Genomic DNA, 10793 nt, shown 5'->3' with positions numbered 1-10793 from the left:
CCCCAACCCCAACCCCAACCCCAACCCCAACCCCAACCCCAACCCCAACCCCAACCCCAACCCCAACCCCAACCCCAACCCCAACCCCAACCCCAACCCCAACCCCAACCCCAACCCCAACCCCAACCCCAACCCCAACCCCAACCCCAACCCCAACCCCAACCCCAACCCCAACCCCAACCCCAACCCCAACCCCAACCCCAACCCCTTGCACTTCATAAAAAATTTAAGATAATGTTCATTAATTGCAAAATTCTCATCAAAACAAGCTTTTATTTTTATAATTTCAGAAAACGATAGTAACTTAAATATTTATATCACAAATAAACTGATGATAAAACAAAGCATAAATAATGATATAAAATCAGTCAAGACCTCTTTGCAGCTCATTGAGTCGTATCTTGACATCGCTTAAGCGGTAACAATCATCGACCTGTCCCAGCACTCTCTTCACCCGGTTGTTCAATGCCAGCTGCTGTTCCTCAAGCTAGTCGATTTTTTTGTCCTTTTTTTCACAAGACACTTCCAGGGCTCTACCTAATTCCTTCTAAAAAATCAAATCGGCCTCGAGAATGCCGATTTGATTTTTTAAGTCGATTGATCTCGATTTGCTTCTAGCGGCACTCTTTACAACTGATAATCTCATCTTCCTCCGTGTAGGAGATTCCGCTTTTCCAGACGGCCTTAGGCTAGGACTCATACTTTGCCTTGAAGTGCTTGTTTTACATTTTCACCCTAGAGAGCTCGTTCCGCAAGGCCATCATTTCCTCAGACAGATGAACCATGTCCGATTCGTACTGCTCGAGCTTGGAGTAGGCTTGCCTTTTGGCGGTGGTTTCGATATCGATCTGATTTTGCAAGGCCAAAATCTAGCGGCTTCCGCTTAAGTCGGGTTCTTAGCCTTTCTAGCTTTGAGCAATCGTTATGAAAGGAACCTCTAATTACTTTTTGGCAAGGCTTTCTCTCTTGAATATGGGTGACCTAGCCGACCGGGGTGTGCTTGCGCCTGAATGGCTATTGCCTACATTGGGGTGAGCGCGGTCGGGAGATTGTTTTTATGACATAATCAGTCCACGCTTGGGCGGAGTCTTGTTTTCACAGATGACCTGCTATTTGAGGGTATTCACTTGTCTGGCCTCTTGCGCTTGGTCATAAATTACCGCTGGCTCTCTTCTGCTTCAGGCTTGCGTTTATCACTTCGGAGAGGCCTTGCTTGGTGAATCTTTGGGGCTGCGGCATTGAGCGATACTGTGATTCCTGCTTTATTGAGAACTATTCTGCCTTTATTGAGATTCTGCTTTCCTCCAGATTCCTGCGCAGAAAGTTTTTGCCCCTAGTCGAGGCAAATACTTCGGTGGCACGGGGTGGAGTTACCGAAATTTCAAATGAAGTGTTAAACTCCTCTTATACTTGGCTGATTGGAGGTACGGTTAGATCCTCACGCTGCTTAGCTGGTTTGTTGGGCATTGCCACTTTGAAATAGCGTTCAGGGGACGGCGTTTTTATGATCCTGCCGTCAGCCGAGTCAGGCTTTAAGTGCGACTTGGCATACGGGCTAGGAATGTCTCGCTTCATCAATAAAATTGATTAATAAACAAAATATTATCGTCTTTACAAACCGACCAAAATAATTAAATTTCTCAAGTTGATTTTACCTGAAGCTGTAGATTTTGTATTCAATTAAAATGATTAATAAAAGGACAGTCTAGGACCGGGAATTAGGGAAATGGCGGCTTATCCAACGAGAAATGATTCGATAAAACAAAAAAGAGCTAGCAGCTCACCGGCAGCTGTTCAACCACATGAAGAGCCAGAGCGCCTTGCTGCTCCGAAGGAAACTAACTAATAGGTCTCTACAGCCAAGTATAGCAAAGAGCAACCTTGGGACGATATAAAACTTGCTGAAGCACACCATTCTCTACGACGACTTTACTGAAAAATACAAGAAGGACTACCGAGAGGCTGCCGAGCATCTGTTGCAGGACCCGATCATCGACATCCTGCAGGGCTTCAACAACCAGGTGAAGAAGGTCAGCAATACCTTCCACATGCGCAAGATCGTATAAAGCTCGAAGCAGCTGTAATGGAAGCCTTTGAAGCTGATTGTGCACAAGAAGAAGCACAACGACAGCGCGGTTTCGACGAGCAGGGGGATCAGCAGCCCTGCCAACAACTCAAACATCCTTGAAAATTACTGACCTTGCTGCGGTTTCAAAAGTCTCATTTATTAATTTTGGACATCAACAGCGACATTAAAGAATAAATAATGATCAGCGAGGAATTCGCGGACTTCGCTCCGGAGCAGGAATAGCAAGCGTAGTAGGACGTGGGCCTGCTCGACATGTCTGCCAGTGACTTGTCCGACAGTTCTTCAGAGGCAGACTATTAGGTCAGTCAACCAACCAAGGAAAGACAAAAAAACCCTCAGCCTTACCAGCTGCAGCATAGCCCTATCGATCGCTTCATCGTTGTGGAACCCCTCTCTCACCAGCTGCAGACTCAGCTCAAGACCTATGGTGGGGGCAAGGATGAGCCCCGTCGAAGGGACAAGGCCGACCGCGCCACGGTGGAGCTCGTGCTGGACCCGCGCACTCGGCGGCTGCTGCTGAAGATGGTGCACCAGGGGCTAGTCGACCAAGTCAGCGGGTGCATCAGCACAGGCAAGGAAGCTAACGTCTACTACGCGGAGCAAGGTGCAACTGAACTTGCAGTCAAGATCTTCAAGACAAGTATCTTGGTGTTTAAAGATAGGAGTCGATACGTGGAGGGGGAGTTCAGGTTCAGGAGGGGTCACTGCTCGAGCAACCCCCGCAAAATGGTCAAGATGTGGGCGGAGAAAGAGTTCCGGAACCTGAAACGCATTCAAGGTAAAATTGCCAGCCCGCAGCCGCTCTAGGTCAAGAACAATGTGCTCCTGATGAGCTTCGTGGGGCGTGACATGAGGGCCGCCCCCCGGCTTCACCTCGCGCAACTGACCGTGCCACAACTTCACGAGGCATACCTCAGCCTGCTGAAGATGATGCGGACCCTATACCAGGAGTGCAAGCTGGTGCATGCTGATCTGTCGGAGTATAATCTGCTCTATCACGAGGGTGAAGTTGTGATGATCGACATGTCGCACGCGGTCGAGCACGATCATCTCTACGCCCTGGAATTCCTTAAGGGACATCGCCAATGTCACGGCCTTCTTCCGCAAACGAGGGGTGCTGACTTTCGCCCGTCGGAGTGTGTTTCATTTCGTCACGGACCTTAGCATCAGAAATTTGGATGTCTACCTTGAGGAGCTGATGGAGCAGGCTGGCGAAGAAGAGCCTGAGGATTAGCTGTTCTAGCAGCGGTTTATCCCTAGGACGCTGGCAGACCTCTCCCTTTAGGAAATTGAACGAGATCTCGAAAGGAAAAACAGTGAGTACCACGCACTCACCGGAGTCGTGATGGACGCAGCTGCCCAAGATCTGGAGGAGGTGCCCGAGCAGGACTAAGGTCAAGAGGACGGAGAGAGCCAGTAGTGCGCGAGCGCCGTGGACGAACAAACTGACTAGCAAGAGAAGGCAAGGAAGGTGGGCGGCAAGCAGAAGTACGAGGGCCTGAGCAAGCAGGAACGCAAGCACCAGGTCAAGCTGGAGAAGCGGGAAAAGAGGGAAACCAAGATGCCCAAGCACCTGAAAAAGGCACTCACCAAGAAAAAGTGAATGTGTCTTTTAAATCGATTATGAATAAGACTCTGGTCGCCAGCTGCCTGTTCTCAGCAGCTGTTCTCTACCTGCGTCTAGGCAGCAACCTGGTTAGCGCCGCATTGCAGCTCTGCGTCTTCGGGCTGCTCGCTATGGAGGCCAAAGTGGCTTTCCGTGTTCCGATCGAACTCGACTTTTCGGAAGATATTTAGTTCCTTTCGTCAGCCCTGCCGACAGCCGCCGAAATGCTCGAAGAAATAGTGTTCGAACCACGCATCGTCAAGATTATCGCCTTGGCGGGGTCAATAGAGGTGGGGCTGTGGGGTGTGCTTGCTGCTACCGAACTGGCTGCTGGTGCTGCTACTCGGAAACGCATTCATCTGGCGGGGCGATGTGGCCCAATACGTCGAACCCGCCCGGCACAAACTCCAGGAATACCTGTGCCAGGCTGAAGAGTCCATCCCGAGAGCTTAATGAGCAACGAAAATCAATATTGATGGAAGTATCAGTCGATGAGAAGAAGAGGTCAAGCTCTTTGAGCGAAAAGGAATAGTCGAAGAAGCGATCCAGCAGCTAGTCCAAGCACAGCGCCGAAGTTGATTTCAGGCCCAGTGCGGAAAATGCCAAGCGAGACAAAGTCACTCTGGGGGTCTGTGCCATGCCCAAAAAGACCGAGAGCAAGCCCATGCAAGAAATTCTTACGCGAATAGAGGGCCCCCACATCGAGATCGTCATCTTTTCTCTGGACATGATCATGCGCGAGCCGGTCAAAGTCTGGCCTTAGGTCGACACTCTGATAACTTTCTACTCGACTGGTTTCCCCTTTGCGAAGGTTGAACAGTACGTCAACCTCAGGAAGCCGCTCATGATCAACGACCTGAAGAGCCAGTCTATCCTTTGGGACCGAAGCCTTGTTTACCAAAAGTTAAAGGAAAACTCAATTCCCATCGTCAAGCATTTTTTCGTGAGGCGAAATTCCTAAGACTTGTATCAGAAGTATAAGATGGGCGACTAAAGTGATTTGCCTCTGCATTGTAAGAAGTCATGCGACCTGCCTCGGAAATTCAATCCTGACGCCACTGAAGAGGACTTCGATTCCGTGCTTAATTATATCATGACCGAAACCAATATAGAAGCTAAGGGCATTGACAGGTAAATTGATAAGGAAAATTAAAAGGAGAAATAGCGAGAGAAGGAGAGATAAAGGGAGAGGGAGAGAGAGCGGGAGAGGGAAAGGGAAAGGGAGAGGGAAAGGGAGAAGCTGAAGACGCGGGGCTACACGATGGGGGAGGCAGATATCCGAAACAAGCTCTAAAAGCTAGGCCTACTAAAAACGCAGGACGTCTGCACGAAGGAAGTGGAGGAGCACGATGAGTACCTGATGATAAATGGGGTTAAACTCAAAAAGCCCTTCGTGGAAAAGCCCTTCGACGCCGAGGACCACCGGATCTGCATCTACTACCCGATCAAGGACGGCGGAGGGCGAAAGAACCTGTTCCGGAAGGTGGGCAACAAGAGCAGCTCCTTCGAGCCCACGGTAAACTCAATCCGCAGGGACAGCAACTACATCTACGAGGAGTTCCTTCCCACTAACGGCTTTGATATCAAGGTGTACACTGTGGGCCCCGAGTACATGCACGCAGAGGCCCGCAAGAGTCCCTCCTTGGACGGGGTGGTCCACAGGACCGAGACCGGCAAGGAGGCTCGCTTTCCGGTGTTCCTGACTCCCGCCGAGAAGTTTATCGCCAGCCGGATTGTGGAGGTGTTCGGGCAGAACGTTTGTGGGTTCGACCTGCTGAGGTCGTAGGGCAAGAGCTATGTCTGTGACGTGAACGGGTGGTCCTTTGTCAAGAACAGCGTCAAGTACTTCTAGGACTGCGCCATGATCCTCAAGCGGATGATGCTCCAGAAGTTCGCTCCCCACCTGATCAAAGAAGAGATAAAGCGCGGGCAGTGGTTTACCAACATCGCCATGAACGAGTTCCGGCCGGAGGAGGGGGCCACTGACATCACGGAGTACGAACTGCGGTCGGTAGTGGCAGTCTACCGCCACGGGGAGCGCACGCCCAAACAGAAGATGAAGATGAGGGTGGAGGAGCCAGCTTTTCTGGCCTACTTTAATGGCGGCACCAAGGAGGTCAAGATAAAGAGTTCCTTTGACCTTGAAAAGCTACGGGAAACTACTAACGAAATCCTTAACAAAGGGGACTACACGGGCTGCGAGTCTGTGGTGAAGCTGCTGCAGTTGAAGTCGGTGCTTGAGATTGGCGGCCACTTCGAAGGACTGAACCGCAAGATCCAGCTCAAGGCCATCAGCGTGGCCGAGGGACAGGTCACCAGCGCCCTCATGATCGTCAAGTGGGGAGGCGAACTCACTTGCGACGGAGAGAACGATTCCTTCAACCTTGGACAGAACTTCCGGCTGCTCTACCCGGAGGACAAGGAAGGGCTGCTGCAGCTGCATTCGACCTACCGACACGACCTAAAGACCTACTCCTCTGACGAGGGCCGCTGCCAGAAAACCGCAAGCGCCTTCCTGAAGGGGTTCCTGTCCTTGGAAGGTGACCTGGCGCCCATCATGGCCTCGCTGGTGAACCGCAAGCCCAAGGCGCAGGCGATCCTGGACTGCTCTGAAGAGCAGAACCATAACAAGCTGCAGCTGCAGGTGAAGGAGTAACTGGAGAAGATCCTGAACTCACGGACGCCGCTGCCCTAGCCGCTGGACGACTGCATCGGGTGCATGACACGGGACAAGCTCGAGTTCATGCACGCGGAGTGCAAGAAGCTGCTGAGCCTGATGGAGTCGAAGTTCAACATCAAGGAGAACAACTACTACATCAACCCCAAGGACATCAAGTCCAGCTGGTCCGTCAAGGACCTAGACTGCGAGCGCGAGGTGTCGCCTTATGGCCGGGAGTCCTTCTTGCTCATGTTCAAGCGCTGGAAGAAGCTGGCCATCGACTTCTACGACCAGAAGGCTGACCGCTTCGATGTCAGCAAGATCCCCGAGATCTTCGACACGATCCGGTTCGACAGCAACCACAACATGGACGTCCTGCGGCTGCTCAAGTACGACCCCAGCGTGTTCTACCAGGTGGCCGCCGACATCAGCAGTTACTACGTCCGCTCGGAGTATGGGCTCACCAAGAGCACCAAGATCGCAGTGGCCCTGCGGATCGCGGGGCCGCTCTTTGAGAAGATCTACAGCAACCTGGTGTTCTGGCGGCACCACTCGTTCGAGGAGGAATTCTGGAAGTACAAGTAGCGCAGGGCCGAGAGCAGCCGCGAGGACAGCGTGTTCTGGCGGCACATCCGCACCCGGCTGTACTTCACCTCGGCCAGCCACTTGTACTCGCTGTTCTTCCTGCTGACCCTCGGCGGCAAGGGCGCCCTGCTGGACTCCTGCGGGGACGAGATCCACAAAATCAAGAACATCACGCAGCTGGGCTACCTGTCATCGATCGTGCTGCGGCTCTTCGAGAACCTGCATGTGGACAAGGAGCACCCCCAGCGCTTCAAGCTGCTCATCTCCTTTTCCAAAGGCATGCTCAAATCGGGGCAGCCCTACGAGCAGTTCGAGCTCAGCAGCTCCTTCAATATGACCAACATCGACGTGTTCTTCCAGTCCGTCATCGGCAAAATTAAGGAATGACCCTTCCAATCTTCATGCTTTGCTGCTGGCTGGCATCCGCCCGCATCCGCTCGCTCGAGGAGCTGGCCCTCGCGCACTGCGACCGCTTCCCCCTCGACGACCTGCGCAGACTTGCAGAAGGCAGACTCGCCGAGCAGCACGGCTTACACCTGGCAGCCGTCGATGCCTACATCCGGAAGTTCATCGGCCGCGACAAGGCCTACACCCACGGGGATTACGAGCAGGAGGATCAGTCTCTTGACGACGAGTTCGCGGAATTCGAGGATGAAGAGGAGAGCAGCCCTGAGCCTGAGGAAGAGGCAGTCGAGGACGACTGGGCTGTCAAGGAGTATGTGAAGGGTCTGCGAAAGTGTGGCCTGGACTGGCAGGAGGAGCAGGTGTACAACGTGTGGCGGCTGGTTCGGTTCATCGTCACCCACGACTACTTCTACGAATGGTTCCGAGGCAAGGTGAGGGGGCTGACTGGGTACAACACCCTGCTGGACTCCTCCATTGTGGACTACCAGTTCAAGAAGGGCGAGAGGTTCAAGATTGAACGGGTCATGTCGCTGGACGAATACAAGGCCATGGAGGGGTTCTACTACGACCCCGCGATGGCTGCACTTTTCGACTTCATCAAGTACAGCAGGGCAGTTGTCCTCGGTAAGGACTTCACTCAAGATGCTGAGCCGATGCTCTACTTCTCCCTGGAGAGCAACAATCTTGAACCTCAGCCCTTCCTGTTCGACGAATTTGACATGGAGATCAAGGGCAGGCGAGCTGTCTTCAGTGCAGTGTCGATCCCAGGACTGCCCCTGCTGCTACTCGGTAGGGGGGAGCAGTTCGCCTGGGCGTTCACGGGGTTCAAAGTGGACCGGACAAACATCGAGGACGTCTAGTTCTTCAAAGGCAAGTACTACAACGAAAAGGCATAAGCCTGGATAGAGATCAAGAACAGGACCAGCTCGATAAAGGTCAAGGGCATGCGCGAGGTCATGGAAAGTCACTTCCTGGAGACTGAGTTCGGACCGATCTTCAGTCCGCAGATCGATACCACCAGGAAGGTCAGATAGAAGGTCAGGAGGGTGCATGAGGACGAGCCGAGGGTCCGACGCCTGTTCAGTGACGTCCTGGAGATGGTCGCATAAAGGAAGATCCCCACCAAGCGCATCGAATTTCCATTCGCGGCTCTTCTGATCACCGCCAAGTCTGACATCGCTGCTCTGTTCTGCGAGCCCGCCTACCCTCTCCTGTTTATCTACCCTGACCTCACTGCAGGAAGGCCCAAGACCCCTCTGATCACAATAATGAACCCCCCCGCAGGGTTCCTGACGGTCAACCATCTGCACACGGCCGCACCCACCTTCAAGGACTACGTGGCCGGGCAGCCGCACAATTGGCTGGACAGTGCTCTCCAGACCAAGATCAAGGCGCAGCGGTACGGCCTTAAATTCACAGCCAGCTCACTTAGACGCGAGATTGACCAGGCCGAAAACTCGCTGGTGAAGCAGACTGTGGAACGAGTGGTAGGGTGGTACCGCAAGTACAAGTTTTCCTTCTTTGAGGACGAGTAGTGGCGCAAGGGAATTGACGGGCTGGTCAGCCAGCTCTCAAGGTTCGACGGGGTCATGGACCCTGACAAGGCCGAGGCCTACCTAGCGCAGATCTGGTACTGGATGTTCAAAGAGCAGCTTTTCACATTCTTCTCATACCGAGAAGACATCCTGCGGATAGTACGGCACAGGCTGCTCACCGACTAGTACTACACCAACTCGATGACGGTCTGGGACAAAACCTCCTTCAACGAGTGCAACTCCACCTTCTGGATGTACGAGTACCAGCCCCACATGAAGCACCAGGAGCATAACTCCAGCTGCGTGTTCAATGCCATGCGGGCCCTCAACCGCACCTTCGTGTTCGTCAAGGAGCACGGCATGGGGACCATCTCGGCCATGCGGGAGCAGGTCAAACTGCCCCTCTCCAAGTTACTGGAGGGGTATCAGCCTCACCCCAAATTCGCGGAGGACATCCAGGCGATGTTCCGCAGCAAGGAGGGCCAGAGCTTATAGTTCATCGCCTACGGCAAGAAGGAGTTCGACCTGCATATCGACGGGCGGAAGGTTTCGTGAAGACCGGATAACTTTACTATTAAAATGATAACCGGCCGGCACCCTCCCGGAGACCGCTTCATCCCCTTCGGACTGTCCCAGGCTGTCTCTGATGACCTGGAGAGCGTATTCGCCACTGAAGACCTTAATTAAACTCTCAGAAGATCATCTCGTAGGAAAAACTACCTGACCTTGCTCAAGCGGTCGGCTGGCCTCTCCGGCTCGAGGCGGGTGATACACTACAAGGCGGATAAGGAGCCCAGCAGTGAGACGCTTGACCACGAGGCGCAGCCTGCAGTTCGGTACATCCCGAAGCACCCGTTGCGAGTGCTAGACGCGCCCGGCCTCAAAGACGACTTCTACTCGAACATTCTCGCCTGGTCCTCAAAGGACCTGGTGGCAGTTTCTCTAGGGACTGAGGTGTACTCCTGGGCACATCAGCAGGGCAGGACCGAGACCCTGTTCGACAATGGTCCCTACATCAATGTCAGCTCCTTGTCCTTTTCCGAGGACGGAACGACCCTGTACCTGGGGGACGAGACAGGGTTCCTGCACGTGATTGACGTCGCCCGCAAAGAAAAGGTCAGGGGCGTGCTGCGCCACCAAATGCGGATCGGTGTGACTGCAACCCATGACAGAAAGGTTGCTACTGCCTCTCGAGACAAAGCCATCAAGGTCGAGGACGAGCGGAGTGGCAAGTATGTTGTGCACTTGGAGTCTCATAGTCATTAGGTCTGTGGGCTGCAGTGGCATAAGGCTGGAAACTATCTGGCCTCGGGGGGGAAATGATAACCAGCTGTTGGTCTGGGACATGAGGAGGGCTGACCACCCGGCCTGCAGGTTCAGTCACAAGGCCGCAGTCAAGGCAGTGGCCTGGTCGCCCCACCAGTCCAGCGTGCTGGCCTCAGGGGGAGGCTGCTCGGACCGCTGCATCAAGCTCTGGGACATTTCTAACAGCAAACTCACTGACACGATCCGGACAAACTCTCAAATCTGCAACCTGGCCTTCTCGAAACTCGAGAATGAGCTGGTTACGTGCCACGGATTCTCGGAAAATGTGGTGGGGGTCTGGAACCTGCGGCAGAGGCAGCAGATCGCCGCCCTGACCGGCCACCTCAACAGAGTCCTGTACATGGGCGTGTCTCCCTCTGGGTAGCAGATCGTCACTGGCTCCGGGGATGAGACCCTCCGGTTTTGGAGGATCCATGACCCAGTCAAAGAGACACTAGGAAGAGGCTGTCCAAATTGGTAGGCCCGATGAACCGTCAAACCGTCATCAAATCATTGCAAATGCTTCGTACTCGAGCACCTTGAAATTGCTGTCCTCTGCGAGCAGGCTCCTGCTTTCCAGAGAGTCATATTCCACTCCGGCTGGCAGCC

General features: G+C 53.5%; 3 protein-coding genes across 3 annotated transcripts; all 3 read left to right on the top strand.

The window, feature by feature from the left end:
* The first annotated feature begins 1010 nt into the window (after window positions 1-1010).
* On the top strand, window positions 1011-3692 carry LOC127594820 (serine/threonine-protein kinase rio1-like). The gene is given in 5 exon segments (XM_052056584.1): window positions 1011-1031; window positions 1908-2030; window positions 2492-3162; window positions 3164-3464; window positions 3543-3692. Coding segments are annotated over 5 exon segments (1266 nt in total).
* Window positions 3693-3712: 20 nt separating this feature from the next.
* Window positions 3713-6351, top strand: LOC127594819 (uncharacterized). The gene is given in 3 exon segments (XM_052056583.1): window positions 3713-3838; window positions 4303-4638; window positions 4993-6351. Coding segments are annotated over 3 exon segments (1821 nt in total).
* A 2729-nt stretch (window positions 6352-9080) lies between these two features.
* Window positions 9081-10569, top strand: LOC127594818 (uncharacterized). Its single transcript, XM_052056582.1, has 3 exons — window positions 9081-9301; window positions 9590-10111; window positions 10161-10569. The coding sequence occupies exons 1-3, from the start codon at window positions 9081-9083 to the stop codon at window positions 10567-10569; spliced, it is 1152 nt and encodes a 383-aa protein (XP_051912542.1).
* The last annotated feature ends 224 nt before the right edge of the window (window positions 10570-10793 follow it).

This window comes from Hippocampus zosterae, unplaced genomic scaffold, assembly GCF_025434085.1.
Source record: "Hippocampus zosterae strain Florida unplaced genomic scaffold, ASM2543408v3 HiC_scaffold_273, whole genome shotgun sequence".
Taxonomy (NCBI): domain Eukaryota; kingdom Metazoa; phylum Chordata; class Actinopteri; order Syngnathiformes; family Syngnathidae; genus Hippocampus; species Hippocampus zosterae.
This window is presented reverse-complemented; position numbering and strand designations above follow the sequence as displayed.

Excerpts from the sequence above, each read along its gene's own strand:
- LOC127594818 (XM_052056582.1), top strand. The coding sequence starts at position 9,081 with ATGACGGTCTGGGACAAAACCTCCTTCAACGAGTGCAACTCCACCTTC. Across the intron at positions 9,302-9,589 it reads CTCTCCAAGTTACTGGAGGG|GAAAAACTACCTGACCTTGC; the intron begins GTATCAGCCTCA and ends ATCATCTCGTAG. Across the intron at positions 10,112-10,160 it reads GAGGACGAGCGGAGTGGCAA|TGGCATAAGGCTGGAAACTA; the intron begins GTATGTTGTGCA and ends TGTGGGCTGCAG.